We start from the raw sequence: 18,674 nt of genomic DNA, 5'->3' as shown, positions 1-18,674 counted from the left end.
TTTACTTTTGAATAAAATTTGTGCATCACAAGAAAACACCCACCATTCAAAATAACCCCTATTTTTTCCCATCAAGAAACCCATTGAGAGGCATAAAAAAACTGTTTTGTTTCCAATTCACACAAACACTATTAGAAGATTTTGATTATATGTCCTCAGTTTAGTCTGAATGGTGGTTTTGCCCTGCATTTGTAAAAGCAATGACAAATTGTTTTTCTGTGAAAACCTGTGTTCCTGAGCCAGTGCTGTAATTTACACTACAAAATCAGGTCCCTTTTTAATGCAGTGCTGCCTGAAGGCGAGACAATCACAACCATGCAGCATTATTGTGTGGCTTTTTTTTTCTTTTTTATCTTTTCCCTTGTGTATTGAAATTTCTCTGGGTACTCTGAATTTTTTATGAATTGCTGAAACATAGATATTAAAATTTCTCATTTCTTTGCAATTTTACATTGGGAACATTTATCTTAAATTTTGTGGAAGTCCTCTTTTATTCAGCATGTTGTTTCTCCATCTAGAACTCATAGATATATGTTTGATCTGTTTCACATTTTATCACATTACAAATAAAAACATAGGTTTTTGTGATAGAAATGCATTTCTATTTCCACCATGTTTCACTTGAAAATAACTCAAACTCAATCAGATTGAATTAAGAACATAAAGGACTAAAACTTCAATAGATAAATAGATTTAGATCTGGACTTTGAGTGTTAAATTTCCACCATATACATCTGGCATCTGACCTTTAAAGCTACATTTTTATCTTTGACCAGAGCTCTGCTGTGTCCCCTTCGCAAGCAGAACTTTTCATGTGTTTCTTTCAACAATGACCTTCATCTTGCCACACTGTCAACAGATTTAAACACCAGAAATGTGAGTTAATCCAGAGTTACCACGGCTCTCCAGGCAGCTTCTCTGTTTAGTGCTCTCCTTGCCGACCTGTCAGATTATGTGGACGGCTGTGGCTCGACAGGTTTGCTGTTGCAAAAAAACTCTTTCCATTTTTAGATAATGGATTGAACAGTGCTCTGCCAAATACAAACTCATATTTTTTTTTGGTAAAATAAATAAAATAAAACCATGTGTTAAAGATACACAAGATTTTTATGCCATTGCTAAATATTGTGATTGAAACATTCAACTTGCTCTTCTTTTTTGTTATAATCACTTTCCCCCCATACCTGAAAAGCTTTAGCTACACAGTCATTAGCACTTTGCATCAGGAGCAGCTTGCCAAATATATTGATAACTTGTAGCAAGTGAATTAATAGCCTTTAAAATATAATAGTCTTCAACATATTCCATCAAAGCAATCATTTTCGGCTGTGATTTTGTACATATTGCTGTTGGAATGATGATCGCTTTTCAATGCATTGTGCCGCTCTTTGTGCTGCGCTGGTCGATCACATAAAGTCCCAATAAAATATACCGAATTTGCTGTCTGTAATGTGACGGAACAAGAAAAACTTGAAGGGGTCTGAACACTTTTGAAATGCTCTATAGACATCGAAAGTATGAGAGACCCATTGGCTCCATAAACTCCTATTCTTGGTGAATGCGCTTACACACTCTTAAAGCTGTGTGTGTCAATGGCTGTATCATGCACCCTCCAACTGTAATGGCTGCCATGCAAAGGGGAGAACGATGAGATGTATTGGGGAAGATGATCAAAGGGCTGCTATTTACAACCACTCTCGGGCTGCAGACTGGACGACCAATGGTAAGCACACTGTACTGTACAGGGAAGCTCTTCCATCAGGCTTTTACTGCCCATCACCGCAGCTGTTAGGCAGGGGAGATGGCAAAGCTTTTAGCGGACTGAGATACCGTCCTGCTGGACGGCTTGTATGGGCAATGCCATCAGACAAAAGAATGACTGGGAAAGATAAGGGAAATGGAGGCTGGGGAGGGAAAAGGGAAGGAAGAGAGAGGGAGGTAGAGAAGGAATAAGTTGATGCCTGCCTGCTGGCTGTCAAAGTTAAACGCTTCGGCTTAATAGAAACTGATATCCGGCGACTCGTTCAGGTTTTTGTGAATGGGGGAGGGAGAGGAGAGTCTGGGAATTAAATAAAGCAGGAGAAGAGGAGGAGTCCTTACCTGGAGCAGCCAGTAGCACCTGCGGTGGAAGGTGGGGATGATAGAGGAGTGGACATAGCAGCCATACAGACACTGAAAGGAGGGCAGAGAAAAGGAGAAAGGGGGACAGAAAAAAAGTGCATTACATTACAGGTAGAAGAAGGCAAAGGTTTGACCTCTCAGCCGACCGTGACACCTGTGATTTTTGAACCTGCAACCTTTTCCCTCTACTTCATAACTCCCACTAGAACCATTGTTCTTGAAAACAAAGACAATGACCTCGAGGCAGACAGGGGGTGATATTCACCAATGAACTCCTCAGTACCTGCTCCTGACTCCAATATTTTCTTTTTCTTCATCCACTTATAACCAGCACTTCCCCTTTAATGAGCTTTGTGTTACAGTAACTTGTTATAGAGAACTTTATTTCCAAAATAGTAATTACAAGATCAGATATCTTGTAGGCAAAGATGCATGAAACCCTTGCAAAAGGTGTTTCTTTTTTTTGTTCTATCTGCACAAGGATACGATGATGTTTACGAGCCGAAGGTGTTGGCAGGTATTGTCAGCTTCCACCCAAAAGCTGGATTGTGTCATTATTTTTCGGTTGTCTCTGTCAAAGCTACAAAAATCATTATTGTCCTTTGTAAACTTTGCACCAGCAGCAGAATGCTTTCAACCACGGAAAAATACAACATCTAATTTATGGCAGCATCTAACATGGCAGCACAGCAGCAATGTCGTGGAGAGGCATTAAACATACAAGATCTAAAGAAGCTTGTCTCTGCCTGTGCCTCATTGGGTCTGAGGATGTGCAACATTTGCAGTGATGCAGTATGACTTGTTGTGGATGCCCCAGTAAAGTTAATTATTGTTCAAATAAAGTAAAGTCAAGTTAAAGTTGGACTTGTTAGATGATTGCACTCATCAGCATGCATACCATGTGAGCTTTTGCCTTTTAATGATGCACTTGAACCATTCTTTCTTTCAAGAGAGGAATGGATATGCAGCGTACAACATTTCAAAGTTGTCACGAGTTTGAATTCATTATGGATTTTCTCTCATCCACACAGGGTCAAATGTATGCATGCGAGATCAGATATATACGTACACGCTACGGATTTCTGTTCCTTGACGTCAACAGGTTTCTGACATATTTCTATCTGGTCATTTGACTACACTTCTCATGTGAAATGGTGGAGGTGATGTACAATGGTTTCTTTCTTAGCATAAATCTGTCTTTTAAAAACTGTTTCTACAGGTTGAGTGTAGATGAGGTTGGGGCCATAAAAGCAATTAATGAGGTGTTAAAAATTCTCCTCTAAACCCAGATTTAAATCCTGTTTGAGATTAGAGATCTGAGATTAAATGAATGCACCAAATTCATTTAACCGGCAAGTAAAATTTCTTGCCAGATTTATATAAAAAAAAGTTTAACATTTACCCCCTTTATTATTAAAGGGGGTAAATGTAAATATTGAAGCCTGCATATAAACATTTTGACCATGAGTAGAGTAGAAATAATTTCTGTGAAACTTGTGTACCAAGTTCTTATTTTAAGATAATTATCACACACTGGAGAAAGAAATAAAATTAGAATTAAAAGACAAAGATTATGAGTGTATGTATACTTCTGATTAGAACAGCATAAAAGAAGATCTCAAGTTTGCTTGTTTTTTTAAACAGTGATTAATTATAATTAAAAACACTGTTTACATTGGCCCAATGCTTCCCGAGTTTCATTCTGCTGGGAAAGAACTCTTAAATTCACCCTGCCGAGAAACCCAGAGCATAACTAAAGCACAGTGTTATTAATATCCTTATCGTAAACAGATAATACTTCGTCTCGGGGCTCATTACTGTGGAAAGAGCAAGGCAGGGCTGATAACGCCCCCTGGTATCTGGCGAAGAGGCCAGGAGACATTCTTCAGCAGCCAGAAGGAGAGGTGAGTGCAGTAAAGCATCACACACCGAGAGACGGAGCAGAGCTGCATTCTTCCGTCCTCTCTCCTTCTCAGTCCTTTGTTAGATTCACAGTCCTGACCCTGGATGACCTAATGGGAAGGCTATACTTTTTCTAATTTATAGCAATCTATAATACTTTACCACTGCTCAGTTATCACCAGGTTAGTTATAGGCAATGAATTTATTATACAGGGAAATTAGTTAAAAAGCAGCCAAGAAGTTACAAAGGACAACAAAGACAATGATTTGCCATCCCAAATTTCTGATTTCAGTCCCTTGAAAATTTGTGGGGGGACAAACCAGCCTTAGCTACACCAGCAATAGGTGTAATATGGGTAGTAGCATGCAATCTTTGCCAATGATTTGTTTTTAATTGTATGCTAGACGAATTTGGTTGATTTAAAAGCAAGGTTTGTCCAGTATTTTTAAGCAACAGATCAAGCAGGCAGGTTGAGAGGATTGAGTTTCACTTAAATCCTCTCTGGTTTAAATTATTGATAAGGAATCACTGCCTGCTCCATATCAGAGCATGTACACATATGCACAGAGGTGTAGTCTTGTCTTCCACACACGGACATGCACACAGAGACACTAACCTGAGCTTCAATATTCAGCAGCTGTACTGTATGTGTTCAATAAGTTGAGGTGGGTTTCCTGGGGCGCTGGGAATGAGTAGGCAGCAGAGGCAAGGGGACAGGCACCGTGGGAGGGATGAGGGAGAGTGTTTTAATATTGGGATGGTGGGCTGCGTTGCTCGGAGGACCGAATGATAAATAGATGCCTTGAAGTGTTCTTTGTGCTTGTCTTGTTTAATTAAAACCTAGTTAAAATGAGAAGGGCTCGCTGAGGTGGATAAACATTGATTTGCCAACATCAAACCCTCTGATGAATGTACGGCTACAAAGGGAAGGCAAACAGATGGAAGGACGCATAATGACGCTAAGAAAGTGCTTACAGATCTTAGAGATACGCGTGTTTATGTGTGCGTCCAGCTCATTCACAAGAAAGAGAAAACAATTCACAGACGCCATCAGCCCTTTCTGGTTCTCCAGGTGTTCCATTGTTCTGTTCACACCTATTTGTTTGCTGATTTCAATACCACCCAAAGTGTGTTTGTGAGCGTTTGAGAAGCTGCGCTCCTGCAGACTGCCTCATTTTCTTATGTTTTTGCTGAACCCTCATCTATTACAGCTGTCTGGTATAGGATGTATGCCTCCTCCCACTCCTATAACTCTACCATCCATTACTCTACGCTGGCGTTGGACAGAGGCTTCCTCCCACAACCACAGTGGAGTGAACATCACATTACAACCACCACAGCTACACACATTTGTACTTTGCAGCTTTGTGACTATTTATGTCATAAACTGGGCTTTGTGAGCTTTCAAGGGATTACCGATGCAAGGCTGTGCACTGATCTATGAGGCCTTAAACAGTTTCACTACTGTCATGTTCTGCAACAGTTTTGGGAAAGGTGCTTACAAGCAGAAATGCCAACGTTTTCTCTTCGACACTTAGCATTATGTGCCAACACAAATGCTGATACAACGCCAAATTTGCATTTATTTTGATGGCAAATATGGAATAGCATACCTTTACGGAGTAGATTAGGATCGATTGCACATTTAAAGCAAGTGAATTTAATTTTGGTGGCCTACTTAACTTACTTTATGTGCTTTGACTTGTTTGATTGATGGCATTATTGATCAAAAGCATAAAATCTGGGTTCCTTCATATTTTTATAGCAAAGTCTGTACATTTATCGACAAAGATTTTCTGTTTCCATGGATCTCAGTCTTTTTAGTCATTTTAAAACACAGATAAGAACCTTTGCTAAGTTCGAGTACGTGGATGGTTAAATAGATGGATGCATGGTGTCATCAAGTAAAGTAGGAAAAATTTCTTTGCTAAAGTTTAAGACTATTTCAGTCACTTCAGATATCCTCATGAGTGTGCCTTTGGCTTTGCAACCCTGCAGAGTTTTTGCATGCATAAAACACTAAACGATAAAGAAAACTGACTCTTAAAAAAAAACCTAAGTAAAAGAAAAAGGCACTTAAAATGTATTGTATCCCTAATTCCGGCTCCTGAGCAGTTACTCACAGATCAGGGTTAATATTGTTCTAGCCTTGAGCGCTTGGCCCCCTGAGAGTGACCTGCAGCTGGACAGTATGACGCCGCTTTGACATGCTCGACACGACTGACAGGTTTCCTGGCGCAACAAGCCTAAGTGACTGGGGTGAATGGGGGAGTGAATAAATTAGCCCCGGGGCTGCTCTTCTTCCCCTCTATTTGCCCCCATTACTCAATGACACAAAGCGGCATGGCAGACAAACAAGCAGCTTAAAGCGTAACACAACAGTTGAAGCTGTCAGTGCCAATATACAGAAGACATTAAACACAACGCCAGCCTGGGAACCTTGTACTAGTTCACTATTTCTAAGGTCTTAAGTACAAAAACAATCGGAGGAACAACAAATAAAGTATAGTTATTAAATCATAAACCCACATTGTTATGTTGTTGGTCACAGCATCATGCATATTTATAAAATATGATTGAAGCAACACAAAGTAGAGTATGATTGCAAGCGTGGAAGGAAAATTATTTTAGTTTTTTTAAATTCAGTATTTAAATTCAATCCCCTTTACTCTACGTACTACGCCTAACTAAAATCCAATGCTATAACCTTCAGAAGTCTAACTAGATTCGACCTGCGTGTACTTTTTTTCTTATGTTGTAACTTCCTGTTTTGTGACTGTACTTTGATTATGACACAAGCAACGAAAACCAAAGCCAAATTCCTCGTTTGCGCCCACAAACCTGCTGAATACAACTATAAATCTGCTAAGACATGATTAAATGGCTAAAATGACAGGAAGAGTAACAAGAGTAATAATCATGGAAGAAGAAAAGAGGCTCATTGCAACTCTGGAGGAGCAGCAGAGATAATGTAGCGACACAATATATTAGTTTAGCAGTTTTATGAAAAACAGTCAAGAAGAAACCTGCTTGTAGTTTGTTAAAAGCTTTCAAAAGGAACACACTAAACACGATTATCTGATAGGAACAGGACAAAAACACATCAACGTAAATACTTAAGTATTTGTGTTACACTAGTGACACAATGTTGATGGTGAGAGTCAACAATGCAAAGGTTCAGACCTAAATCATATTGAGAATTTCGGAGAAAACTTGCAAACTGTTGTTCAGATACATTCACCATCCAATCTGGCTGATGTTTTGTTGATGTTTTTTGGAAATAAGAATTGGAAAAAAAAAAAAAAAAAAAATCAGTCTCCAGATGTGCTGATAGCAATATAACTGCTACAACTGCAGCGAAAGGTGGCTTCCTAAAGCTTTGCCTTGGGATGGTTCAGAAAGTAGTGATAGGCCTGAATCATTTTCCCTTCACTCCACAACTACACTCCACTTCATGTTGGTGTGTCACAAAAAATTCACATAGAACACAATCAAGTACGTAATGTGACAAAATGGGGAAAGGTTTAAGAGCTACGAATCTTTTTGCACGGCGCTGTATATAGACCCAAACCCCCGTATATGCACCGCTCATCAACCCCAAGCACTTATCAGTAATTCAAAGCGCATATCAGTTGCTGGTGTTTCTACTGCTTTCTGCATGCTGAGCGTCTGGGTGACAAAGTGACGGCAGAAGAACCATTATTTGCTGTCTATGGGCTGTGACAGATGACAGCACATTGCAGGGCAAGCAATTAAACAATAATTATACACACACATATTCTCTCATAAAAACTGCACTTTCCCAGCATGTAATTTAGAAAATCTTCAGTACAGTGGTATGAAGACATTGAAAAAAATACATGTGGTCTCAGACAATGCAAACGCAAGAACACACAGACACGGTGTCACTAATCTGAATGTTTTGTTAGTGTGCTGTCATGTGTGCAAATGAGACACAGAAAAATGATTTAGAACAGTTAACAGAATAATTCACAAGAAGTATGACCGTAATGTATTTATTTGCTGTCAGTCCAGACAGCATGAAAAAGGAGGAACAGCACCCCGTGTCCTCATGGAGCGAATTCATTATGCATTGTCACTTAAGCAAGTGGTCAAGGCGATGAAACGGTGATGAGGCCCGGTGAAAGGATATTACTTCCTAGAGTCAACGTGTCCACTCTTCCCTCCTCTTGGGGAGTCATCTTGAGTAGAGCTGGATTGCAGTTCACCCAGGGCAAACAGTTTATTTTAAAAAAAGCCTTCAGATTTAGAACCAGAGCTGCTTGCTACCTGTAAAACCTGTGCAGGCTACTGCCACATCAAGCCCGGAAAGCTCGGCGCCCCGACGATGTTGCGCTTACATTTATCTATCACAGCTGGCAGGTGTCAGACACAGCCAGAGATGGGTTTGTAAAATGAAACGTCGGTGAAGGCAAAGCTGGCAAGTCAGAGTGAGACTGAGGGAAGGGAAACTCTCTCATTAGACCATAATGATGTGTGAAAACAGTCCTAATCAGAGCGTGGCACCTTATTTAAGCTGGCAATTTGCTGTTTTCCTGCAGTGATGCAAAAATTCCACTGTCAGAGGCTGCAGCACATCTGTCTTTTGGGTTGATTGTCAGTCCCAGCAGGAAAAACAGACATGCTTTGTTATTATTAGTACACAGATAAAAAGAATAGCTAGTTTAACTTTTTACCATCCAAAAAAAGACACACTCTTTACCAATTCGGTTCTTCCAAGGATAGTTCTCCACTTTGACACATATTTGACTTGTGTCCTTAGTCAGCATTTGTTCCAATACATTACCATTCAGGATATAAATATTCTCTACTGGATATTCTGTAAATTTGTCAGAATTCACTGGATTGAATGACTTGATTCGAACCATTATATATTTGTTGCGATGGACACCCACCTGGTAAAGTCACTTCTGGCTCACTGCTTCATTAGAGGTAATGTATCATTTTGTGTGTGCGGAGGGGTGTGTGTGTGTTTGCATATGTCTGTTCACATGGATGCCTGGGGCAGGTGATACAGCCTGGGGCGCAGCAGCATAAATAGAGCTCACACTGCAGCCAATCAGACGGCACTATCAAACTCTATCCGTGAAGGCAACGCAAAATCCATACGCAATAGCGATTCATGAACCATGCAAAATTCAAACCAGCCTGACCATCGACAGCATCCATGATGACTATTGATCAGCCCACGATTTCTGGCTCTAAACAGATGTGATTGGATGACTTACCGCAGAAAAGTGCCACTTCCAGTTTGGAGGATGAGCTCATTTTCGACTGATACCATAACGCTCTGTATCTCACCTGCTGTCTTTACAGTCAATACACTCTGCTGTACTCTCTCCGATCGTTCGGCGGGAATCAAATTATCCATAGTGTCTGGTAGGGTGGCACTATGCCCAGAATGCCTATAATATGCAGGATATCGCTTACATTTTGATTTAGAGAGAAATGGGTAGTTCTGGAATGGCCCAGTGGATCTTAAACCAGCTACTGCCTCCCTTTTTAAAAAAAATTCTTCTTTTACACGCCTTTAAATAGGCTACAACTTGTGGAATTGTAACAGTATAATTTTTCAATGCATCTTCAGACTTAAGAAACGGTTGATGAGACATTATACATAATAAATCAAAGGAAGCTTAGATGTATCTCCCCAGTCTTCTGCATCAGACCAGCTGCAGCCTCTAAATCAGTCAAAACTGAGCAAGCTACAAAATGAATCGGCAGGCTGTTCCCGAGCTGAAAGGGGGGCAGAAAATAGAGAACAAACCTAAATTCTTCAACAAAGCAAAACAATTGGCGCTCAGGAAGAAAAGGCATGTGTTATGGAAATGATTGGCCCTAAAAATAGAAAGCTCATTGTAAAATAAACAGAAACGTTTGATAAACAGGCTCAGAGGAGGAGAATTAATTAGCCACGCTGGACATGTAAACACCGCCATACATCAAGTTCAAAAGGAAAACAATAACAGGACCAATGCGGATTGAGAGAAACCTCTGACCACTTGTAGCGCTAAAAAACATAATTCTGTTTCACTTCATTTCTGAAGAGCAGAAAAAAAACAACTAATTAAGAACAAAAGAAAGGGAAGGCATTTCGTGTGAAGGGAAGCTGTAACAATAAAGCTGCTGGGAGATTTTTATTTTACTGCAGGAAATAAACATGAGGAGTATGAGAGACGGAGAAGGGGAACAGAGAGATACAAATGATGGACAAGGGGGTAAGGAGCTTACGGTCATGCTTCTGTACATGCAAGAGGAGGCTTGCACACAAGCCCATGAACGTCTGTCTCCCTGACTGAAGACACAGTGTCTGTTGATGCTAATGCTAGCCAGCTGGGCTCTCCGCCAAAGGCATTAAGGGGAATCGAATTCCACCAAACTAGCTTTAATCAGCAGGTTTTAAGGTTAGAATTACTTTCCCTCTCCACCAGCCTGCTGGCCAAGGTTAAAGCAGACACAGACGGGGGCTGGGCAGGCTCAGTTAATGGCTCTATGTTGTGTGCCACCATTCGCCAACATGCGAGGACATACATACAAAAAGGTGAACTGACAGCAATGTCAGAAAACAAATAAGTCCACAAAAATGGAAAAAAAATAGAGGAAACAACTGGTTCCTTCAGAAATCACACATTTTATGCAACTATACTGCTATGACAGATAAAAGGATACTGTCTTTAGTTATGTAGAATGTGAATGTGTGTTCACAAACCACTCAAAACCATGTTTTTAAAGTTTTGAGTTTGCTCAAATAATTTCTTCCTATTTGAGCAAACTGAGGCTGAGAAACATTTCAAATCTAAAGAATAATTTAATCTAACTATATATTCTTTATTTTAAACCTCGTTTCCATTCATTGCAGTTCTGAATTTCCAGAATATTTTTATGAAAAAGGAGATTATAAATACATAATAATTGCCAGTGATCCTTTATTGGTGGATGACCTTTATTGGAGTCACATAATCACTTCTTTTTCTGTAGACTGTGACTGTTATATAGAAAACTACTTTGAATCACCAGTAGTTGTGGAAACAAATCATCCTAAAGGTAGACAAAGACAGATCTATAGGTGGGAAGAAATGTGCATTGGCAGGTGGGTCAATAAAATTGCAAAAGGTTGAAATAACTAAGGGATGAAATAGTCTTTGTTTCCCTAGATTGCCCTTAAGTGTGTGCATGGTTTGACCTTTGTGTACCTGTGTTAACCCATGATGTACTGACGACCTACCCAAGGTGTAACCCCTCTTCTCCCCCAATTACCGCTGGAGGTAGCCACCAGCCACACAAGCAAGCACAGACGGATCAACACAGGATAGGAATCTGACACATTTTGTATTTTCATGTTATTGCAAATATTACTGGAAATGGATGGATGTTTTAGCATTAGATTTTTTTTTTGGGGGGGGGGAGATTCTTTTCGATGGATAAAACTGACGTGTTTAACAAATATCTCCAGAGAAGTGAGGTCAGGGCCTTTAAGTAAGGCAAAAAAGAAAATGTTGAGAAAGTAACACAAAAAGAGAGTTTAAACAGCTTTTGCAGACGAGCAAATATGTCAGGCTGATTTCTTTTTTACACTTCACAAAGAGTCCAGTAAGGTCTGCCTTGACCTCAGCATACAACAGCAGTCAAGGCATTGATGCCTGTCAACAAAAGAAAGCTCGGGAAACCTTGCAGCTCTTCTGTCAGCTTCTCAAAAGTCAATCTGTGTTCTTCTATAGTACACACACTGTGCACATAGTCCTACACATGCAATGGGAAGAAATATTTCTTTTTTACTTTTTCCTTTTTCTTATCTTTCTTCTCTCCTTATTGACTTTGCTTCACATGGAAGAACATGGACTTGCTGTGGAGATGAATTACAAACTAAATCTGCAGCCATGCTACCACTGTCAGCATCAGCATTGTTAAGGATTGTTCTTACCAAGAACACAAAGAACTATGTGCATAATAGGTCTGAAAAATCTGTGAATGTGACAGATGAGACTTTATAATCTGATGCTAAATTTATACAGTGCAGGTAAAAACAAATATGCATCCACTGACCACGGGCATGAGTATTAATTGTGGATCTTCAGAGATGCATTCAAACCACATAACAATGCTGATGAATTTAGAAAATCTATTGGATGCACAAGTTTGGAGTCATTGTGGATTTGTTCTTATCCACATGGTTTTACGTAATTATAAATAAAACTATACTAATATTTTTTTAAAAGTTCACCTGCCAATTGCAGAGAAACCACACACTGTTTGCACCCCTCAGCAAACTTCAGGCAATAATTCTGACTAAATATTTAACCCCTTAAATAAGAACCCCATTTCTCTTGTTTAATTATTGACCTGATTTAAACCAGTTTTGTTGTTTATTTCAGCTGTTCTAAATGACTTAAAGTTTCAACCATATGTTAATTTGAGATGAAAACTAGGATTTTGGAGGGTTTTTATTTATTTATTATTATTTCATCCACTTTGTGCAATGTACTAAAATCACTAGCAGTCGATTTTGTGAACAGTGTCCTGCAGAGCTCAACTCTAGGCACATTTAAGTGAGGTGAGAAGCACCAGAGTGTCAGACCTGATCATTCAAAGCTGTCTGTATGTACAAATTTGGCCATGTGTGGATTACAGAAAATTCACAATCCATTCAAACTTGTGAACTCACTTCTTGCTCTTTGAAGATCAATGAAAATGTGTGAAATTCCACCCGAAAAGCAGAACAGTTCGAACACAACCAAAATAAAAGCGTTCCTGCCCTCAGTAATCATATACAGACTTTCACTGGTACTGTATGCAAAAGATGAAACTGCAAAGGATTCCAGATCACTATCTTAAGACAACACTTCCTTATCGCCTCACCTTTGAGCTGACCTACAGATCACCTGTCTAGAAGAGACACGCGAAAAATGTCTTGCAGCAAAGAGTAATGTGCATCTCTTAGCATTACAAGCTAGGTCAAATATGACAGGCTCTTCATTCCATTAAAAAGTTGAGTAATGGACACAGCACAGAGGTTGTAGAGACAAGGGGTCAGAGGTTACACTTTAGCTGTCATTTTTCAGTGGGCGCGGAAAACAGCTGAGTATGGGGAGAATTTCCTAGGCCTGATCTCTTAGTGAAACACAAATGCATGTGCTGGAGGATGGCCAAAGCGGTGTCAATGCAGAATCTGTACGCATGTACCGCTAAGAATAACAGCAGAGACGACCGCAGGTACAGACGTGTTCGTGGTACAACAAAAACCCAACAAAAGGCAAACATGTTTCTTATCGTAATAATAAATTAGTCGCAGCGTAGCTTTGTAAGACTGATCCTGCTTATTAAATTCCAATGGCAGTGTGTGAGTCTGTCAGACCGCTGATTAACCTTCGCTTGTGTTTGAAAAAGGTAAGGATGGAAGTGTGCAGAGAAGGGGAGTGTGTCCTTTGCATTAATGAGAGCAAACATCAAACTTATAGTTCCTCCCTTAAACACACACACACACACGCACAGCGGAGACCTGGTGAAGATGACGTCAGGGACCCGGCTTCCCTGCCGTGTATTATACCGGGCGGACGTGCTGCTTAATTGTGGGAGAGAGCCCAGATTTGTAATGCTGCACCGCTCTGTTAGGGCTGATTAGCAGACGCTCATGCCCTCTCCCCCCGCGGTGATCTATAGGCACTCAAAATTTCTAATATCTCCAGTGTAAGCAAGGAGGAGCTGAGAGGGACTGTAAATCATGACAGGTTCTACTGAGTGCAGGAGTGAAAAAAAGAAGGAGACGGATGGAGAGAAAGACTGAGAGTGAGTTATTGAGAAAAATATTCAGCCTGTATGGAAACATGAAGGAGGGAGAGGAACGGGGTGAGGGGGAGAGGCGGCAGAGCACATATAGGTGGAGAGGAGCACACATCAAGGAGACATAAAAGAGTTAGGGAGGAGAGAAGAAAGAAAAGGAGAGGAGATATGATTACCAAGGAAACAGCAAGAAAAGAAATCCAGTCGGGGAGGAAGAGACGGAGTGTGTGGAGTAGACAAAGAGGAGAAAGAGCATAGGAGGAAAAAAGGGAATAGGAGGACTGAGAGACACAGAGACAGAGGGAGACGGAGAAAGAAGAGGATAGAATGAATGCTAACAGGGAGCCCAAACCCAATGCTGAGGCTTTATCCTTCACAGGCGGAGGAGCAACAATCGCAAACACATTTTCTCTCGCCCTGGCCCTAAGAGAGATAAAAAAGCAATTTGTATTCTATTCCTATTCAGCGTCGCTTGGCCTGTTTCTCTGCCTGCATATTTGTAAACACAGCTTTGTCAGAGCAGCTTAATCTTCCCAACACAAACACAGACTACAGGAAGGAGGGGCGAGGAAGGGTGAGTGGGGAAGAGCGGCGATGAGAGGGGGGATAGGGTTTGAGGATGAGGTGGAAAAAAGAGAGAAAAAGTGAAAGGGGTAAAAGGGGTGAGGAACGAAGGTAAAGGGACGTTTGGGAGGCAAGTGAGGGGTCATGAGAGAAAACGGAAATAAGACTTGTTACTGTCTGTGGTGCCTTATGATGTCCTCATGTCAACTGTGAAGGACCCAAACTCGCACTCGCTCATTATTCTACCCACTGGAGTAAAGTTCAACAGGCTGGATCACTGAGAGAGCCAGAAGAAGAAAACCCATAAAACCCATCTTCATAGTATAGCCTGGATGTGACAGATGGAAGAGGTGGGCGCTTGTGCTTCTCTAACTGTCACCAAGCTTAAATTAAGTGCTTAGGCTGCACATTCACCCTGACATCTAGCGTTCCAGGCCTGGACTTCCAAGCTTTCAGGGGAACCAAAGTGCACATTCTATACAGGCTAAATAACAGAGTCATGTGGAAGGACAATCACATCACTGCAACTGACTGACTATACACCCGAGCAGAGACAGAGAGAGAGACCCACGCACAGATAGGGAGAGGGAGAAAGAGAGGCGACTTGGAAGTGGTGATCGTCTGGGTGCACATTCGCTCACAGAGGCGTGAAATTAGGCAGAGCGACACCTGCCAATACGCATTGCATTAAAGCCTGCTAGGTTCACCTCACTCTTCGGCCTCTCGAATCATGCCGCGTACTCTCTCATTCCCCCTCATTCTGCTCCACCCTATTTTCAGATCTCTTCATTATGGCCCACAGCGCCCAATTAAAGACTGATAGCCACTCCATTCACTTCCAATACAGCATCGTGGGCGAGATGGTGCTACACTTCGGAGCGTGGCAACAACCCTCATCAGTTTCTGTGCAATTCTCTTCCTATTCACACTCTACAGGCCCAGCTGCAGTTGCACGCCAAAGCAGCTGGATTAGCACAAGTGAGATTAGTTACCATCATGATGTCAATCATGGAGGCACCGGATAGTCAGAGGAAGTCTTATTCAAACGGAATCTGCACAAAGCTTTGCAAAGCTACTCGCGGTCTTTTGAATCCTTCCCATCCCGTTACATTGTGTCCACAAACTTTATGTATTTCATTGGAATTTCATGTGACAGAAAAAAAAAATTGTGCATGTGCAAAAAATCCATTCTAAGCAGTCAACTTCAAAAACACATACTTGAAAAATAAATTTCAACCAATTTCTTTCAGAAGTCATCTAATTAATAGATTCAATCACTGAGCAATTTTATCTCTGTATTCTGTAAATCCAGCTGTGGGTTGTTGTGAAGAGGAAGATGAAAGACACCGAACGCAACAAGACAGACGACCTGAACGCTGCTATCAAAGCTGACCGTCTCCATGCCACAGTGCACTGATGCAGTGATTTATGCAAGAGGAGCCCCAACCAGGTAATGAGTGCCAAGAAATGTACACACTTTTAAGAATCCTGACATTTGTTCTTAAAACATATCTTTTTTAAATGGTCTAATGTGACATTTAAATTTTCTGAGACACTGAATTTACATTTAAGCCACAATCATCAAAACCGCAAAAATTAAGAGCTTGAGATACTTTTACTCCATGTGTAATAAATCTCTATAAAATGACTGTTTCATTGTACTTTTACACAATATTTTATTTTATAGAGCTGAAATAATGTATTATCTACCTCTCTTCAACTCAAAACCTAAAATAATAAGGGGTTCATGAAGTTATTTTTCTTGTAAGTAATGCATCTATCTTTATGTTTGAGCTTGTAGGGATTGAAATGAGGCCTTACTCCAACCTGTCAGCTAACTCAAGTGTACACTGTTTTGAGGCAAACTTGTTAACTTGGTTGCTTGTTTGCTGTGGCAGCACTTACAACAAGTGTGGATGCAAGACAACTTCCCTCTTTTGTGTAATATTTATCCATCTGCATCCCACTGTAGATGAGTAATGCAGGCAAAAATCTCTAACTTCCCCAGTGCTCCTACTTGTGGCTATGTGTGTGTGCGTGTGGGGGTGAGCGCGAGTGTGTGTGTTGAGAGCCCTGCAGACAGAGACGCAGCCAAGAGACAGATTTGGAGAGACAGGGATTGCCACAAACAGACAGAAATGAGCAAAGAAAGACAGGGAGAACACGCAGCAGGCAGATGGGAGAGCCTGTGAGCCCCCAGGCAGGCCTGTGTTGAAGACTGTGGGGAACGCGACTGAAGGAGACCGTATTATGTGCAGATTGTGAACGGGGGAGGAGGCTGGTTAAGGGGGTGAGGCGAGTAGACAAGAGAGAAGGAGAAAGACAGAATGAGGGAGAAGGAAAAAAATCAGCCAGTGAGCCAAAATGAGGGAAAGGAAAGCAAATGAAAAGTGACACTTTAATTCAGGGGGCTTCTTCTGGCTGAGTTATTATGAGATGTTTGTAAGCTGACTTGTTCCTGCATCTCCTGGCCTTGTGCCTGACTCACGCTCGCTGAGGAGACCTGTGGCGCTAACCTGTGTTTATCTGAGCTGCACAGCAGGGGACAGCACTCTGCCACCATGCTCAGCTTTGATCCTCCCACTTTCACCATGGCTTCCCCCTCTGCGTCCCTCCTTCACTCCCTCCTTCACCCTCACCCATATGTAAAATGTCTCTGTACCAATGCTCCTTTTGATATGGTCAGAGTCTCACTTCACTCTTAATTAATTGCCATTTCTCTAATCTGGGAGGCAAAGGTTAGCTTTGGCTTCACAGACACACTTCTGAACACAGCACAGTACCAGCGCTTCACATGAAGATAACGACCGAGAAGAGAGAGAAGCGAACTACATCAAAAAGAGCGAATCTGTGAGCACGAGAGCAAATGCACATGGAAATAAAGGAAGAGTAACAGGAAGACAGGGTGAGGCAGACATAAACACAGAGAGAAAAATGGTTTTTGCAACGGAAATTATTTGACTTTCCAGCTGGGAAAATTTAGGTGTCTGAACGCGAGAACCTGACCAGGGTACGAGATTTCAACGACAAGAGGGAGACAAAAAAAAGACCCATAAGGGCTTTTCCTCAGTTCGGGAGGCAGCTACAAAGCAGACAGATAAAGGAGACAGGCAGATAAAGGAGACAGACAAATAGAGGTAGAGCTGGAGCTGCACACAGCCAAGACGTGGCAGACAGGTACAACCTGGCAGCCAAAATAGACGAAGATGGGAGGAGTGAGGGAAAAAAGCAGCTCTTAATGAAGCAAATTTAATCAGCCAGAAGGATGCACACACCTTCCTTACACGTTCAATACAAATATATGTAGAGCAAGAAACACTAGAACAGGGATAGATCCATTTAGGAATATGGGGAACGAGCATGATGAGAAATGCAACAGAAGAGCAGGAATGGAAAAAGAACCTAAAGCAAAGTCACTGTGAACTAGAGAGAGAGGAAGAGACTGAGACAGACGGAGAAGGTGGTGGAGGGGGGTGGTAGTCAGCTGGAGTGCCGACAGGTCTCCGGAGGTTGTAATATATAGCAGCGTTTCAATCTCTCAACAGCAACTCCAGCCCTCCTTTTTCATATCCTTCAACAGACTGAGGACGGAGAGATACGTCTGTCCTTCGGAGCCAAATCGGCATTCAGGATGATATAATGTGCACATTTTTTGACATTATATCCCAAATCTGGATGGTTATTTGTAACTGGATGAGAGCGCTGTCCCCATTCTCGTTTGAGATCTCAAGGTTACCAATGGTAAAGAATAGATATGAATGCCCATGTCAGACACGTTTCTATGTTTGTCTTGTAATGTCTCCGCTCTCCCTGAAATCTCCCTGAGAAGCTCGAGTCCAATGCATGATTTATCTGCTGCATGCGCCATTAATCCAGCGACCATGCATGCCTCTGTCGAATAATTGATCTCTATGCTACTGCAACTAAATCCGTCAAAAGAGTGACATCCCATCTCCCTCCTCGATGCCTTTACTTCCTCTTTGGTTCTCTGGAAACCACTGCGTTCCAACATAAAACTCAAGCTGCTCCAACAAGAAAATCTAGTTAGTATTTTCACACCTTTTGTGGTCAGCAGAGCTGTGGAGGAAAAGGGTTAGAGTTCGCCAGAGAAGTGGTGTGTCATTATGGGTGAGTGTGAGAACGGTTCCGCCACCAGAGGGAGTTTTGAGTTTATATTCTGAAAGGAGGCCAGACCGATTGCAATAACACACACAATATTAAGATGATGTAGTTGACAGGGTAGTTTTAAAGTGCCAGTACCATCAGGGATCCAAGCAGCAGTGACCTC

General features: G+C 41.4%; 1 protein-coding gene across 10 annotated transcripts in view; it reads right to left on the bottom strand.

Annotated features, from left to right (window-relative positions):
- Positions 1-18,674, bottom strand: part of camta1a (calmodulin binding transcription activator 1a) — a 388,633-nt gene that overhangs the window by 83,898 nt on the left and 286,061 nt on the right. For all 10 annotated transcript variants that reach the window (XM_028016564.1, XM_028016556.1, XM_028016526.1 and 7 more), the window contains one exon: positions 2,101-2,172. In XM_028016564.1, the coding sequence (XP_027872365.1) occupies positions 2,101-2,172 (72 nt within the window). The remainder of the gene's footprint in view (positions 1-2,100; positions 2,173-18,674) is intronic.

The sequence above is a fragment of the Xiphophorus couchianus genome, chromosome 1 (assembly GCF_001444195.1).
Source record: "Xiphophorus couchianus chromosome 1, X_couchianus-1.0, whole genome shotgun sequence".
Taxonomy (NCBI): domain Eukaryota; kingdom Metazoa; phylum Chordata; class Actinopteri; order Cyprinodontiformes; family Poeciliidae; genus Xiphophorus; species Xiphophorus couchianus.
This window is presented reverse-complemented; position numbering and strand designations above follow the sequence as displayed.